The following is an 18,104-nucleotide window of genomic DNA, read 5'->3' on the forward strand; positions in this document are numbered from 1 at the left end:
TATTATGAACGAACTGGCCAGCATAAGGGTCTGTGACATCTAATAAATTCTAAAAAATGTGAAGAAAAAGTTAATGCAGCAAAATTACTTAAATTATATCAACTAAGCTTGAATGAAATGTTGGGTACTTGCTGATTTGTGTACCTTTTGGCGTTCAATCAACCCTTATACTTAACTTTTTAAACTGTAAGTTTTTGTTAAGGAGATTTTTGTACCTTTTGGATAGATTTTCATTTTTGTCTATTTTGCAAAGTTACATATCTGCTTTACTGTTTTTTTTAAATTTGGAATAAGCAATTCTATCATTAGCCCAAAAAAAAAAAAAAAAAAAAAAAAAAAAAAAAAAAAAAAAAAAAAAAAAAAGTGTAAGAGCTGATCGCCGCTTTAATGTTACGTAGGGGAGCCCTAACTCTATCACCCTACCATTTTTTTTCAAAATCGGGCCAAGATTTACAGAGTAATTAGTAATAATAATTTTGGAGGGGGCCTTACATTAAGGGGGCTAACTCCTCTCCCATTCGAGGTACAGCGTCGAGACCCCCAAAAGGCACATCTACATAAAATTCCGAATTGAATGACATCTCATTCATGAAAATCGGTTCACGCGTTTAGGCGCTACGCAGTTTACAAAAAAGGTAACAACAACAACAACAACAACAACAACAACAACAAGAACAACAACAATTTTTGAAAATTGCTCATTTTCGGCAACTTTTTTCTCGAAATCTATTAGATCTGGGTGGTTGCAAAAAATTACAGTCATAAAGGAGGGTTTGCCCTACATTTTAAAGAAAATTTGGGAATTTTATCTTTTATAGAAAAAGAGAAAAAAATTGTCAAAGTTGGGTGTTTTTTAACGTTACGCTATTTCGTGCAGTTTTTGATGGTCAACCCTTATACAACTGTCCTACCGGACAGTTTTAAAAAGTGCCAGCACCTAGGTCTGATGATTAAATAAGGGCCTAATGAGTTTTCTTAAAAATTTCGATTATTTTTATTTTTCCAGCATTCGGTGGAAGATTGAGGCTGTTTGGAGAATAAATTATGTTTCGAATAGTGTCAATTTTTAGAAAATTTGGGTTTCTAACCGTGTCATCAGAATCGAATTCAGACTAAAACTTTCTGAGTAATAACATTTGTATTGCAAAAAAAGTAATGTTTTTAGAAAAAAAATATTAAGTGACGTCACTCAAGAACAGAGGAAAATATTAAGCTGGCCAATACGTCTTTGAAGTCCACTTCAGATGATTACACACAGTAGGCCTATGGACATTACTTACTGGTTCAACCTGTATATGCTTAGTTGCAATTCGGCTAAACAAATATCTTCATCTGATTCCGGATAAAAGTGCCCATAAAAAGTAAAATAATAATCAATATTATTTGGGTAGCTATTACGGAAAAACGAATGCCACTCACTATCTGAAATGCAACTTTCAGTATTTTTATTACCGTGATACCTATTCACTGCTCTCCAAAATTGAGCTGAGTTAGTAACATAAGCAAATTTATTTTTTAAATCTGCTTCATATAGTTGTTTGGAGTGTTTTACAAGAGTCTGATGGCTGTTCTTAGCACCCAAGTAATTTGAAAGAGATTGCCGTGAATGATTTTTCCTACATAGATTATAAAAGGCGGTTTAAAATTAGCCTTTGATTTTTTTACAAGCAGATGAAAACCGAAAGTTATTACCAACAGCCGGATTGTCTTTTTCATGAATTGTCCCAATTATGCTCGCTTCACTAAGTGAAAGATAAAGAGTTAGTTATTTTAGAAGATAATAGATGAACATCATCACTGTTTATATAAATGTTAGTTGAAACTTCAATATTCTGTTTATAAACGAGCCATTTGTTTGTTTTTTCGATCAATGGAATAATAAGTTGGAACTATTTTCTAAAGAATAAACTTTTACTGCTTTATTATTAGATAACAAGGATAATAAACACAAACTATGATCGGAGTTGCTAGTCGAATTAACTGACTTGTTTTACATGAAGTTTGTTCTCCAAAGTTACTGAGTGAGGTCTTTATTGCTTATTAATCACCCACGAGTATTATGACTACAAGTTACTACGTCATAGCGCGGCAGATAAGAGAAACTCTGTTCTGGGCAGCTACGGTGTACTTTCAACTATAAATAAATCTACACTTAAGATATCCAAAGCACATCAGTCAGTATTCCTTAGCCGTTTTAGAAGAGGTTCCTGCTCCGCCTCATTGCTGCTGTCACCTACATATGTTCCGAGTTCCTCATCTGAAAGTTTTACAGATTATAAACAATCAAAATAAATGCAATTAGTTCCATTTTTTACAGCTAGTCTAGTTTAAGATGATAGTTAGTTAAAGTTAAATCTTGTTGAAGGAAGTGTTAAACAAAAAAAAAAATGAAGGATTGTTGGGTTTACTGGTAAAAGGAGTAAGTTAGCGAGTGAGAACGTGTACGTAGGTAGGTAGGTGTGTGTGTGTGTGTGTGTGTGTGTGTGTGTGAGAGAGAGAGAGAGAGAGAGAGAGAGAGAGAGAGTGAGTGAGTGAGTGAGTGAGAAAGAGAGAGAATAAAAGAAATACGTTTATTAATGTCCTGGGACAATAGTCCCTTAAGGACAACAAAAAGTACATACATAAATTTAATTAAACAAATATTTCTCCTCTGAGTTGATGCCAAATTAATATATACAATATATACAGAGTAAAAAAAAACAAAAAAAAAACTGAAATTTCATTTCCTTTTTAAATATATACACAAATAAATAAATAAATAAAAATTTTAACAGAAAAGAAAAGAATTGGCCTACTGCTTACAGTTTAAATAACAATATAATAATTATATAATGATAATAATAACATTAATAACAATAATATCAGTAATAGTAATAGTGATAATAAGTAAAGGAAAAAATGACAAAATAAGAATAATAATTAGATCAAAATTACAGATTTAGATAACTTTTGAGAAGATGTTCATATAAATGATGTTTAAATGTTGTAACAGACTTGGCACGCAAACCAATCGGAAGAGAGTTCCATAACCTGCAAGCTTTTAAATAAAAAGAATTTTGATAAGTTGTAGTCAGGTCCAAATAAACAAGACAGCAATAATCTACATGCGGGAGGATGAGTGTTCAACTGCTTTCTTAATGATACAGGCAAGATTTCTTTATGGTACTTCAGTTGATACAAAGCTTTGTTCATTCTATTGACAACATCACCCACATGATTATGCCAAGTTAAGGCGCTATTGATTAAGCTAAGGTAACCCCCAAAAACTTAGCAGATTCCACATAAGGTAGATCAATGTTACCAATTTTGATCCTAGAAATATTGTTAAAATCGATGCCATTAACAAACCTAGAGCTACCAACCACCATCGCCTTCATTTTACTGGCATTAAAAGATACATTTTTATCTTTTGCCCAACTAAAAACAGAAGCGACATCATCATTTACACATCTGATTCCATTCTCCAATTGATCATAAGGAATATGAAAATAGAGAACTAAATCATCAGCGTAAATAAGATGCAAACAGTTTGAGATAACTCTAGAAATATCACTAACATAGATAGAGAACAATAACGGACCCAAAACAGAGCCCTGCTGCACACCAGAAGCAACATTTTACAATCTTGAGCGAGCACCATTCATTCCAACGACACATTGTCGCCGAGACGAAAGATAAGACTCAACCCATTTGAGGGCACTGCAAGAAAAATTCAAGCTTTTAAGAACAAAGAGGAGTTCAGAGTGACAGACAGAATCAAAGACCTTAGAAAAGTCAAAGAAAACCAAAACAGTAACCATTCGTTTGTCAATTGCATGGCGTATGTCATCAGTTAGTTTTAATAAAGCAGTCTGAGTACTATAGTTGTTCCGATATCCTGTTTAATAAGGATCTAATAAATTGTAAGTTTTAAGATAGTCAAAAATCTGATTGGAAACTATTCTTTCTAAAAGCTTGGATGTAGCACAAAGGATGGAAATTGGACGGTAATCATCTAAAGAGGAAGGTAATTTAATTTTGGGAATAGGGCGGATAAGAGATAGTTTCCATAAAGAAGGAAAAACTGAATTGGTTACGGAATAGTTATATATATCAAGAAGAGAAGGGATTATAACAGGAACGGACTTCTTTAGGAAATTAATTGGGATATCATCAACCTCCACAGCCCCAGATCTACTTTTAAATAAATTATCTAATAGTACATCCAAAGTTATGAATTAGATAGTAATAATAAATATCTAAATGACCATTTCCATTTTAATGACATAAAATGGATCTTGAAAGCCAGAGGAGGCTTGCTTTATCTCAATAGTGCACCCTCAAGAGAACTCCCACGTCGGCTGTGTTCTCTATGTAATAAATCTCTACCGGAAGACCTGTATCATTTTCTGTCAGTCTGCCCTATTTTGAAAGAGTTTCGGCAAGCGTATCTTAAAAAAAGTGAATTGACGATGGAAGAAACTCTAAAATATTTAAATGGTGATCTCCAATGGAGACCGATTATTAATTACTGTAAAGATGCATGGAGGTATAGAAAAGAATTAATATCAGAATTTAATTTCTAAAATCAAGTGGAATAAATAAAAGTAGCAAATATTGTTATATGGATAATAGTTTTCTATAAAAATTCTTAATAAATAGCTTATAAAATAATAATAATTAGTTAAAAAATAGTTAAGTATGAGAAATGAATAATACATTGTAATGGTATCATAAGGTACAAACAACAACCCCGCTGATGGTCTCAGACCTAGTGTATGTCTTTATTTTGTTTAGTCTTATTATTTAAAGAAGTATTTCTTATTTATTATTTATTTTAAAGGTAATTTATAATTTTTGTGATTGTTTACTTTTTTGTTATTATAAAAGGAAAATAAAGACTTTATCTATCTATCTATCTATCTAGTACATCCAAAGTAATATGTTGAAAGTAAAATTTGTCGTCGCCAGTTACCTGGATAGTCAGTGTTCTAGAGGGAGAGGGAATAGGAGAGTCAGTCTGTTTACTGAAGAAAGAGGAGAAGTGAACATTGATGTCGTCAAGAGAGAACGAAATTAGAGCTGGAGATATTTCTAGACTTTACCAGGCCTAATTTCCTTTTTTTTTCCGTATTCGGTATTTAGAGTATACGGACTCACAACGAGAACGACTAAATGCTCTAACGAAGAGAGAGAGAGAGAACAGACAACAGTAGTGAGAAATCCTAGGGAGTGCAGCCGCGCTACGAACGAGAAAAAGAGGAAGCAATTCGCTTTGCTACAGTTACGTCACATCTTATCCAAAAAATTATTGAAATCAATCTTAACTGGAAAATGATTCAACTCAATGTAAGAATCAAAATAGATAGACTATCAATTCAATGAACTTCTTTGGTGAGTGGTAGAAAATCGAAGTAAAAGTCCGCTCTATATAGTTGCACATTCGATGAACTGATTTTCATTCTACTCAAAACTTATGCAAAAATTTGTGTGATGAAAAACTTACTGTTTCGTTTGAGCTCAACATGAATACTTCGCGCCATTTTTTCTAAACAGTGACGTAAATTTGTATCCATATTTCTGATCTTTAAGAGGTTAGAAATGGTTACATCAAAACTCTGTTTTACCAATTCGTCTTTTACTTGTTGAAGCAAACCATTCACAATTTCCAGTAGAAGCTGACAGCCACAAGTAAAGTTTGTCTAAATAAAAAAAACAGGCTCAGTTAGTTCACTTGTAAATAACTCTTTAACAAAAACACAGTTTAAAAAGTTGGGTCTTAGTGTTGAATGAACGACAAAAGATACACAAATGAGGAAGTATGTACATTTATTTGATTCATACTTCAACTTTTAATTTCAGTCTTAAAATCCTTCGGACAAATGAATTACCTACGTATGTTAAATGTTGTAGGCTTCAACACACATTCTCTGTAATACAACGGTACTTTAGAAGGAACCGTGATGTCTCAGCTCTCAGTATTTCCTAAAAATCTAGTTTCAAGAAAACTAATGCAAAAAAAAATCTTATCTGAGGTAGTAAAGTACGTAAAGCTGCATATTCCTGCCTTTCTTAAGTTGAAAATTTTAACTACACATAGATTCTCAGACACAACACGTGGTCAAACCATGCAATTCATTGAAATTACAAATAGAAGTAAGCCCCCCTGGAATATTCCTAAATTACATTTTCCGGCAATATTATCCGAACCAGAATTTCAAAAATAATAGACCTAGATGAGAGCAGGAGTACACAAGGTGGAAGAAAAACGTTGGAGTCGTTATTATGAAAATAAAAAAAAAAATCTGGCGTGAGTACTCACAAGACTTTTTTTACTAAAGATCCTAAGGTTCTATCTCACCTTTACTCGGCAATATTTTATGGTTTCGATTTTATTTACATAAAATATACATACTTTTCCAAGATTTTGCAATAATTTAGCTATAACACCATAATTTGTTTCAGTATGCGGGAAATCTCCAAATTTATAAGAATTAAAAAGAATTGAGTATTCCTCATTTTCAAATTCAAAACTCTGAAAAATTTACCAAATTACTAATAACAATTGAATTAATACTTATGTTAAAATAACAATGATCTGTCAGAAATCACCTTGTAATAGCACTTAAACACATTCGGCAGTTGAATCTGACTGTTACTTGGAGATTTTACAGAAATTTCTAGCATAACTTCCAGTATGATTGCAACACAATTACGGTCCATAATCATGAATTCAGTCAGATTGTCTAAGAGCAAAATTAGCACTTCCAACAATCCACTGGACTTTGCAACAACTTCAACCAGGAAACTGAAAGATGACAAAATATCTGAGAAGTGCTAATTAGAAGTGTACTGAACAAGCACTGAAGAGTTGGCGCTGTCAACACCTCCTCTTGCCACCACTATCAAGTAGTATAAACAAAGAAGACCGTTATTCTAAATTAATAATTCCAATGCCTCAGCCTAGTCGACTGTTGCTTAAAGATACGTTATATTAATCTTTACTATTGTTAATTTTTTAAAATGCTTGGTAAAAAGAAGAACTGACCTTAGGTGGGGAAAAAGGAGCGGTGTGATTTAAACCTGATTTTGCGAAACCTGTCTCTTCAAGTCGATGTAAATTAATTCAGTAAATCAGTAAAGTTTCATTACCTTTACCAAGCAAAAATCAAGAGACCAACCTTAAAGCTTCATGGTGAGTTGCCTTATCGTAGTTCCAAATTCCAGCAAGCAGCCGGCACAAAATCACTTCATTATTAATTTTACTCCAGTCGAGTGATTTTTTCCTTTAAAGAATAAAGAATACACTTAAGTAAGATATACGACAAACATTAATTTTAAGTAAACTTATCATTAGCGTTATTTAGGGGGGTTATATGTTAAAGTCAAAAGCACTGGGACCTACAAGGATTTGGTCATACCCGTAGCTATCGTACATAGAGAACTACACGAACATAAGTGTACATTATAACGCTGCCGCACGCAGTAAATTGACTAGTAAATGGACATCCTCATACCGGAATAAGAGCTTAATCCAAAATTCCTTTAGCAAGACTACACTGACATTTCGTCTTCGATTGGCTCCATGTGTGTGAGCTTAAGCTATAATACGGGATTAATGGAATTTTTAAGAAGTCGATAAGCTGCAGTATTTCAGAGAATGCTAGCTTAACAAAATACATCTTTGGTCTAAGAGACATCCATATAATATAGCTGAGATTGCCTGGGATTATGACGTGAGCTTTAAACAGAAAAAATACGTTAAAAGCACTATGACAACGGAGCGGCAAATATTCTTGTTCGGTAAGGCTCTTCACGTTCTTCACAGCAACAGCCCATTTTAGAAGCTATCCAAAATATCTTACGATTGAGCCATTTCTGATATTTTTTTCTTGAAAGTAATAGCTCGACTCAAACACGATTAATTGTTCATTAAAAGCTATTTGCCTAAATTAAAAATGTATGTTAGGACAGTTATATAAATGTTGATCACCAAAAACTGCACAAAAAACGAAATGTTAATAAACAACAACTTTTTCATCCGTACCATGATAAAAGACAAAATTCCATTTTTTTCCTTCTTTTTTTTTTAACAGCAGAAGTAGAAAGAAAGGCAGAACACTATAACTAAACCGGACATTGACCATCTCATTAGCAAAAAGCAGGCCCATAATTCCCACAGAAATACTTGACAGTTTGGTGATTTAAATTAACTTTTCTTTAATTTAAATAAATATTTTATTTGTTCGTGTTTTTTTTTTTTTTTTTTTTTCTGTGTAAAATGATTGGGGTCACCTGCGGTAAACTGTTGTGACTGTAGGGAATAGTAAATATAATGAATAGTAATAGTTGCTATTAAATGTTAATAATGATAGTAATGTTACTGTGCTAATAAATAAGGTTTGTTATAAGTTTAGCGAGTTTTATTATTTAGGAACCCACTTATTAACTAGTGGCAGTCACTAGTTGTAGTTGCAGTTTTTCAAATAGTAGAGGAAAAATTTTAGAATAGTATACGATTAAATCGATCAGTACATCAATTTATCAAGTACTTAAGCGTTAAAAAAAATTAGTACTAATTAATCTGGTTTATTAATGTTAATTATTTTAGTATATATTGTATAAAATGAAGGTAATATCAATATGTTAAGTTTTATATATTGTGTTATATTGTTGTATGTTAATGTAATATTAATATGTTAATATGTTTAGTTTACAAGAGGTGTATCCAATAACTTTCATTAAGAAGAGGCCTCAGCCTTACCGCCTGATTTGAGCTAATTAATTAAAACTTATTACATTATTAAAAACTTTAAATTTTTGTATAGCTCAATAAATGGCTTATTTATTTATTTATTAATGTTAAATATTAAAAGTTTTCTTCAATAACATTCTTAATTTTAATCTTCTTTCAGTAATGTTATATTTATGTAATATAAAAAAGATAAAGATAGGGATTTTTTTAGGATAGACAATTATTACTAAAGCACTTTACTGTCCGGTAGGACAGTTGTATAAGGGTTGATTGTCAAAAAGTCCACGAAAAAGCGTAACGTTGAGAAACACCCATCTTTGACAATTTTTTTTTCTCTTTTTCTATAAAAGATCAAATTCTCAAATTTTCTTTAAATTATAGGTCAAATCCTCGTTTATAGCTGTATTTTTATTATTATTATTATTTTTTTTTTAACAACCCACATCTAATAGACTTCGAGAATAAAGTTGCTGAAAATGAGCAAAAGTCGCATTTTTTAAAAATTGTTCTTGTTGTTACCTTTGTTTTGTAAACAACGTATCGCCTAAACATCATCGATTCCAAATTTTGTACAGATATGCATTTTAATTGTGCCTCTTATGGAGGGGAGTTTCTCCCACGCCAGTAAGGCTCTGTCCAAAACAATTATTACTGATATTTTTATAACGGTTAGTCTGAATTGATATAACTTAGCAAGAAGTGGTTAAAGCATTCCCTACGTGACTTTAAAGTGCCATCTGTCTTACACTTACAAAGAAGAAGTAACTAAGCAATCGTTCAAATTATCTACGCCAGAATCGCTTTACATCAATGATTAGTCATTCGATTCGAAATTTTATATGGATATAACTTTTGTGGATCTCAACAACTACATTAGAAACGGAGTTTGTCCGACTTAAGTAAGTCCCTCTTAATAATCAATAATCTTCGACCAATTTTGATAAAAAAAAATTGGTTCGAGTTTTACTACGAGATTATCTCGAGGTTTTACGAGATTAAAGTGCCATCCTATACTTAGAATTGCAATCGTACGTATTTGAAATTTAACATATTTTCTCTTTGCTTTTTAGGGAAAAATAATGTAACCGCAGTTTAATTTTTTTCTTACTCCTCTTAAAAGGAAGTACTGTAATTGCTATTTACGTACAAATACCTTCCTATTTTAATCAGAATGTTTTCCCAAGAAACGATCGAAACGTTTCGAATTTTTTTTTTGTGGATTCTTTGGGGATTGCAACTATAAGCATTTTTTTAAAAAACGATCACTCCAGTAGAGAAGCGATTAGCTACGCGGTTAGCGTATTGGATTCCCACGTGGATGTTTGTTTCTGTTCTATAAAGTGAAAACTTTAACTTCAAATATCTCGAAAACTACTCGATAGATTTTGTTTATATTTTACATGTATGTGGGGACTCCTTTTGTCAATAATGGTGTAAATTTTAGTAAAAACCTATCTAGCAGAAAACGAGGCATTTAGAGTTAAAATTTGTTTCCGTTCTATAAAGTGAAAACTTTAACTTCAAATATCTCGAAAACTACTCGATAGATTTTGTTTATATTTTACATGTATGTAAATAACTCAAATAAATTAATAATATCAGAACCTACTTCAAAAATGTTTTTAAATCCATTAATGTTCCACAACCCAAGTTGAAAACAATCCTCAGCAGATAACCGTTGCCTCCAATTACTCTCTTTTCGCTGGGGGACGAAAAAACTGGTCGATTCTCTCGTGACTCAATTGTTTCCTTTATCGTTTCTTCCCCTTCTTCATCCTGCTCCCTTTGCTTACTTCGGAGATGTCCGTTACCTCAGAATCATCAAAATCAGTTTCTTCATAACGATCTTTTTTCTCCAATCCCACTAAATGTTTTCCTAAACTTTCCTCCAGATCCAGATTACTTCTAATTATTTTTGGTTTTGAATTTTCAAAGACTTTAACAAAAATTCTACCATTTCTTACCCAGACGTATTTAAGTTTATCACTTCTTTTAAAAGATCTTGCATCTTTAAAAAGTTGATTTAGTTCGGGTGATAAAAATTCCGATATATAAATAGGTACGCTGGAATTTCCCTTCTCAAACATATCAGCTTTCAGACGTAATTTGTTTTCTTTTAATAATTTTAACAACGATAATTTATCTTTCTCTCTTAAAAATTTAATTATAATCATTGGAGGAAATTTTTTATTTTTTGCATTCAAACAGAAACAATCATTTATGAATTTAAAATTAAAATCAAAATTGATACGTCTACATACTTTTTTAAAAACCTCTAAAGGGTCTTCCTTTTCAGCATTGGGGAAATTTAATATTTTTATTGCATTATAGTGAGTAGATTGCTGAGTCTGGATTAGCTCACTTTTCAATAATAAATTCTGTTTTTCCAATTTATCTATCATATCCTTTAATTGATTAGTTTCTTGTTTGAATTCACGTAGAGCCTTTTTTAAGTGCCCATCACAGGATGCTACAGCCAAGGAAATACGTTTATTTTCTTCTTTTATTATATCGAAATCACTTCTCATTGCTTTCATTTCAGCGGTGAGAGATTTCATAGCAGAAGAGATATTAGTAATACTAGAGATCAGTGATTCACTTACATTAATACTGTTATCCCCACTCACAGCGCCAGCATGCTCTCCAATGTTTACTTGCTTATCACTCATAGTAATAATAATAAAAATCCACTAACTCAGAGACAAGATTTAACAATAATCGTTCATTAAAACTGTAGTTAGTTTAAACAATTTTAATTTACTTTTTTCTCAAAAAATAAGGCACCAAATAATTCCAAATTTAACACAATGATTCAATCAACTGCAAAAATCAAGCAGACGAATTTTCAAAATTTTACATGCACTTATACGTTTGTACCAAACAATTAAACACAGAGCCGATGTGAACACTACACTGGCCAGGGCCAGACTCCTATTTGAGTAAATATTAGTAAAAATCTATCGAGCAGAAAACGTGATACATATTTAGAGTTAAAGTTTGTTTCGGTTCTATAAAGTGAAAACTTTAACTTCAAATATCTCGAAAACTATTGGATAAATTTTGTTTATATTTCACCAGTATATAGAGACTACTATTGTCTATAATTGTGTAAATTTTAGTAAAAATCTATCGAGTAGAAAACGAGTTCGATTATTATAGATTAATTAAAACTGTCCGGTAGGACAGTTGTATAAGGGTTGATCGTCAAAAACTGCACGAAAAAGCGTAACATTAAAAACACCCAAATTTGACAATTTTTTTCTCTTTTTCTATAGAAGATAAAATTCCCAAATTTTCTTTAAAATAAAGGGCAAACCCTCCTTTATAACTGTAATTTTCTTGCTTATTTGTGACCCTTTTGTCGTTTGATCAACCTTTATACTTAAATTTTTAAACTGTAAATTTTTGTTAAGGAGACCCTAAAGGATACGAATAGTTTTTTCATATGAAAAACTGATATACCCGCTACTTCTCAAACCCCTTTTTCAGAAGAATTTTGGGTCGCACCCAGATTTTAGAATAGGATTTATTTACTTATCAGTAAAAACTAAGAGTCAAAAACCGAAACTGTCCAATGTTAATCCATATGTACCAACCTTACATAATGTACCAATAAATTCCAAGTAGTTGTCAACAATTTGAAATTCATTGATCGCAATAAAATTACAATTTGATCCAAATTGTCTTCAATATTCATTAGCATATTACTGATACATAAATGCCTCAATAACTTCAATATATTTAACTGATCATCTTCACTTCTGAAATAGGAAAAATATAACACGCCAATAAAAAATAAACAGACTTTTTTGGAGAAACACACTGCTGTTATTGCGCTAATGGCTTGATAAAGAACTTCACTCTACCTTAATGATATATGATGAAAAATTCCACAATGGGACAATATTCCTTCAAATTCTGTACTAGCATAACAACATCTCCTGCATAAAATATCTATGGCAACTGCATGCAGTGGTTGTAACTTGGGTGTTATACATATGTAAGTCAGAAGCTCAGTGTTATGTCTGAAACACAAGTCAACACATACATTCCTTAACAAAAAGTTACAGTTTAAAAAGTCAAGTATAAGGGTTGATTAAACGACCTTTTGGCGTTTAAAGGTTCACCCCACTTGGGTGGGGCGAACTCCCCTCCATGTGAGGAGAGTTTTGCAGAAAGTGCAAATCTGTACAAAATTTCGATTCGAATGACACTTAATTCATGAAAATCGGTTCACGTGTCGATAATTTGAAACGATTGCTATACTTCCCCTTAACTAGTGTAAGAGCAGATCGTCGCTTTTATGTTACATAGGAAAGCCCTAACCCTATCATCCTACCAAATTTTATCGAAATCGGGCCAAGATTTACAGAGTAATTAGTAATAATAATTTTGGAGGGGGCCTTACATAAAGGGGGCCTCTCCCATTCGATGTACAGGATCAAGACCCCCAAAAGGCACATCTACATAAAATTCCGAATCGAATGACACCTCATTCATGAAAATCGGTTCACGCGTTTAGGCGCTACGTAGTTTATAAAAAAGGTAACAACAACAAGAACAACAATTTCTGAAAATGCTGTTTTTGCTCATTTTCGGCAACTTTTTTCTCGAAATCTATTAGATCTGGGTGGTTGGAAAAAAATTACAGTTATAAAGGAAAGTTCGCCTATATTTTAAAGAAAATTTTGGAATTTTATCTTTTATAGAAAAAGAGAAAAAAATTGTCAAAGTTGGGTGTTTTTCAACGTTACGCTTTTTCGTGCAGCTTTTAACATCAAAATAGAAAAATATATCACATATTAGATTTCGTCTATTACTATTGTAATTTAAACCTAAGGATTAAAACCTTAGGGGGGTGCCTAAGGATTAATGCGCTTTTAATCATCATTTTAAAACAATTTATTAAAACTGTCCGGTAGGACAGTTGTATAAGGGTTGATCGTCAAAAACTGCACGAAAAAGCGTAACGTTGAAAAACACCCAACTTTGACAATTTCTTTCTCTTTTTCTATAAAAGATAAATTTCCCAAATTTTCTTTAAATTGTAGGACAAACCCTCCTTTATAACTGTAATTTTTTGCAACAACCCTTAATATTAGTTGTAATAGTGAATGAAATTTTCACCTACTTACCTCTGCAATTCGTAGGGGCCCACTACACGCCATTTTTAACAGATATAAGAGAAACAAATCAGATGTGCAATTTTGGGAGAACAAAGAAGAAATTCATCTCCAATTTGTTCCCAAGGTACTTTATAACCTTTATTAGCGACAATCAGATACAATCCAAGCGTTATCCAGTTTTGTTCAATCTCAAAAAATTTGTTTTAAACAAGATAATGCTTCGTCACACACCTCCCATCAAACCAAAGTGAAACCTGAAGAACTCACTCCTTTCCCACAGTCCAGACCAAGCTCAATCTGACTACAGGTATCATTCGTTACTATCCTGAACATATTTTATACCAAAATATTAACTTCATCAAGTTCGAGGGCAACTGCGTAGATCTTCGCAGAAGGCTAAAGTCGGCAATAACTGGAAACATCCCCATTGTTCCGGATATTGTTAGTTCTTTAGACGTAAAAGGTGAGCTCGGAGTTGCTCGCAAAAATTTGAATTTTTGAGGCAAGCTGTATCAGACCTTGTTGAGGATATTGAGACGCCTTATCTCAAAAGGTTGGACGCATGGTTGTGGCATTAGTATGGAAGACTTAATCGGCTCTCATGGAATGAAGTCGAGGAAAGACAGAGTTGTCAATTGATTACTGACATGAAAGACGTGTGGGACGAAATTCAACAAATTACCCCCGGGACATCCTCCGGTAAGGAGAATAATATAGCAAGAGAACAAGCGGCTAATACAAAATCCGCTGAACCTAAAGCTGAAAGAACACGGCACACCCTCGCGCTGCAGTAATGGTAGCGGAGCAAACATTACTTGGGGAGATGGAAGACCTGTATTTAAGATGGCCACCCCAGCAAGGAAGTAATCCTCAGGTCAGACCAACCAATTAATCAACAATTAAGAGACCCAAAGCTATATAAGGGGGGATCACGTTTTCGGGGGACGGTTCTGAGCATTCTTTAAGCAATTTTCTTGAGGATGTCGAGAAAAAAAAAACGCAACCGAGAGGTAACCGAAAAGGAACTGTTTAGGGGAGTCACTGAGTTGCTGTCTGGCTCAGCGAAAATATGGTACAAGGCAAATTGAGAGCATTTTTGTTTGTAGGATGACTTGGTAAAGCAACTCAAAAAAGCGTTCTAAGATCTAGATTATGATGACCACTTACTTCAGGAAATAACGCGAAGAACACAGTGGGGTCATTCCATGTCAAATCAACACGGGGTCTGAACCTCACCATCTCGGATTTTCTTGAAATTTGGCACATGTGTACTATTGGTATAGACTTGGAAAAATATGAAATTTTACTGTGATATGTCAACTGGTTTATGAGTTACAGGGCTGTAAAGTTGCCAAAAATGGGCTGAAAAACAGGGAACCCCGTGTTTTTGAATTACTGTAGAAGCTTTCCTAATTGAGCTACAGACTTGGGATTGGTGTCATTTTATAGCATATATGATGCCCTTTCCTGTGATATGCGACACCATATGGGTTAGGATAAATAAAGTTTGTTAAATTTAAATTTTAAATTTTTTAAAAAGTACATATTTTAAAATTTTAAAATTAATTCTATGAATAGCTAGTAGTGTTATGAATCACTGGCCAAAATATTAATTTGGGACGACAATGGCTTCATTGTTAAAAAAAATTAAGACTAAAGCTCCAATCCGATTAATTCAACTCTGAATTCATGTTAATACAATAATGCTAATAATAATTCCACAAATAAGTCCAAAGTAAAACATACTGTTAAGTAATAGGATCTCTTTATTATTTTAAGCTTGAAAACGCTTCATTTGTTTGACATGCGTCACTTTCTAGTAGGACATATGTAAGTTCTTCCAGTCAGAGTCACAGGATCAATTTTTATCAAAACATCCACTACTGAGACCCAAAGAATATCGGCATTTCTTGGATGCGAGATGATTTAGAGGGACCAGCTGGATGAAGAAAAGTTATTTTTACTTCATCAAGTTCTTTATTTTTCTCTAAAAAATATCCAAGCCACCAGTTTCTTTATAGACTACACTGATATAACCTGATATGTCGGCTAATTTTAGTTTATCAGGGAATTTTGAAACTTCCATTTCGCAAGCTTCTGAGTTCATAGAAAAGTTTTTAACCAATATTTTGGATTTACTTCTGGGAATGAAAGCATGATATTGCTGTGTTCCTTTAATAGCCAATGCTTGAGCAAACCGATTTTTTAAAAAACACTCAGATTCAACATAGTCTTCCTGGGTTGAATATGCAAAGTCTATGTTGGTGATGTTTTCTACTGCCCACTCAAAAAGTTGTGAGTTTGGATTTGATTTCCATAGGGTCGTTGCAAACTGGCACGAGCTAGCAGTCTCTTTACCGAACCCCCTACGCCATCACAAGGCCCTTTGCCGACTTAAACCAACTTAAAGAGGCTGTTATCTCAGCCAAAGAAGACTGTTCTTGAACAAAGATATTATTTTTGTATAATTTGATTAACTGCATAATTTCATTAAAATAATATATTATAATTAATATGAATAATTACTGTAATCATAATTATTAATTCTAAAAATGATTTCAAAATCAATATTTTAAATCTTAATAATTATTAATTATGATTCATTGATTCATTATTACTATTTTCAATTTATTTATTACTTTAATTTTATTAAAATATATTTTCCATGAAAAGGAGCTTTAGTACTAAATTTTTTTAACAATGAAGCCATTGTCGTCCCAAATTAATATTTTGCCCAGTGATTCATAACACTACTAGCTATTCATAGAATTAATTTTAAAATTTTAAAATATGTACTTTTTAAAAAATTTAAAATTTAAATTTAACAAACTTTATTTATCCTAACCCATATGGTGTCGCATATCACAGGAAAGGGCATCATATATGCTATAAAATGACACCAATCCCAAGTCTGTAGCTCAATTAGGAAAGCTTCTACAGTAATTCAAAAACACGGGGTTCCCTGTTTTTCAGCCCATTTTTGGCAACTTTACAGCCCTGTAACTCATAAACCAGTTGACATATCACAGTAAAATTTCATATTTTTCTAAGTCTATACCAATAGTACACATGTGCCAAATTTCAAGAAAATCCGAGATGGTGAGGTCAAAAATGGTCTTTTTTTGTGTTGATTTGACATGGAATGACCCAGTGTTCGGATGAGCCTCCCCATATTTACCATTTTCAGCAACGTATTTCTCGAAACATATTAGATCTGGATTAGCAAAAAAAATCCAGCTATAAAGGAGGATTTGCCCTATATTTTAAAGTAAATTTGGGAATTTTATCTTTTATGTAAAAAGATAAAAAAAAATTGTCAAAGTTCGGTGTTTTTCAACGTTATGCTTTTTCGTGCAGTTTTTGACGATCAACCGTTATACAACTGACCTACCGGATAGTTTTAATATCAACCGGTCGGTTGAGCGAACCCCTACCAGAGTCTCAAAAGCATCGACTGGTCGAGAGAAATGTTAAAAGGGAACATTTACCATTCCTCGTCCAAGCCACCTACTCTTCCCTAAAGATACTACAGGCATTTCTATGTCGTCTCAAATCGTGGACCCAGTTGGGCGAACGATATAGGAAACCACCAGTTAAAAGACTATTAGAGCCCGCTCTAAGTCACCGATGAGGGAAGGGAAATATTTCTCTGTCCACCACCGAAGTGAAACCTAGTGGATCCCAGGAGAAAGAGGCCTATAGGCCTGTAATGCGAAGCGATATGGTCTGCTGGAATTGTGACAAAAGAAGTCATGGATTCCGCTCGTGGCAAGTAACGAAAGCAATCTTCTGTGAGGGTTTTGGGAAGAAAAGGGTTCGAAAGAAGGATTGCACGCGTTGCATCCCACCCACACAGTAAAAAGGAGAAGGAGTCGGGCTTAAGCAAAAAACGGGGAACCCGAAATTTCCCAAGGTTCTTAAAGGCAAATGAATGGAAAGACTGACTTCGATTCGTGAGCAACTTTATGAGAGAGGAAGCTAAATGCCGAGAGGAGTCACCGGCTCAGAAAGTAGACAAAGGGCCCCATATTACGATTAAAATATTTGGGAAGTCAATGTACATAGTTTTAGTTTTGGGAGCTTCCTGATCATTCCTTAGCACGGAGGGCTTGAAAAATATGTCCCTGCGAAAATGAGAGGCCATGCACCCCAGCAGAACAACGGTGGCTACAGCCAGTAAGTGGATCACGTTTGCCTTTTGAGAGGATAATAGTGCTACCAGTGGAGCTTAAGGGCAAGATCAA

At 33.2% G+C, this 18,104-nt stretch overlaps 1 protein-coding gene across 10 annotated transcripts in view; it reads right to left on the minus strand.

Annotated features, from left to right (window-relative positions):
• Window positions 1-1,362: 1,362 nt before the first annotated feature.
• The window catches only part of LOC141459222 (DNA-dependent protein kinase catalytic subunit-like), a 123,651-nt gene continuing 106,909 nt past the window's right edge, over window positions 1,363-18,104 (minus strand). For 6 of the 10 annotated variants that reach the window (XM_074138029.1, XM_074138033.1, XM_074138032.1 and 3 more), the window contains 7 exons: window positions 12,601-12,759; window positions 12,331-12,495; window positions 7,161-7,265; window positions 6,592-6,787; window positions 6,395-6,514; window positions 5,486-5,681; window positions 2,557-3,037 (listed from right to left, as the gene is read on the minus strand). In XM_074138029.1, the coding sequence (XP_073994130.1) occupies window positions 2,931-3,037; window positions 5,486-5,681; window positions 6,395-6,514; window positions 6,592-6,787; window positions 7,161-7,265; window positions 12,331-12,495; window positions 12,601-12,759 (1,048 nt within the window). In that variant the 3' untranslated portion in view covers window positions 2,557-2,930. Of the gene's footprint in view, window positions 2,258-2,556; window positions 3,038-5,485; window positions 5,682-6,301; window positions 6,515-6,591; window positions 6,788-7,160; window positions 7,266-12,330; window positions 12,496-12,600; window positions 12,760-18,104 lie in introns of those variants that run through there. The other 4 variants (XR_012461424.1, XM_074138031.1, XM_074138034.1 and 1 more) reach the window with 4 other exon arrangements.

The sequence above is a fragment of the Rhodnius prolixus genome, unplaced genomic scaffold (assembly GCF_049639745.1).
Source record: "Rhodnius prolixus isolate KJV_2025 unplaced genomic scaffold, Rpr scaffold_11, whole genome shotgun sequence".
Classification (NCBI taxonomy): Eukaryota; Metazoa; Arthropoda; class Insecta; order Hemiptera; family Reduviidae; genus Rhodnius; species Rhodnius prolixus.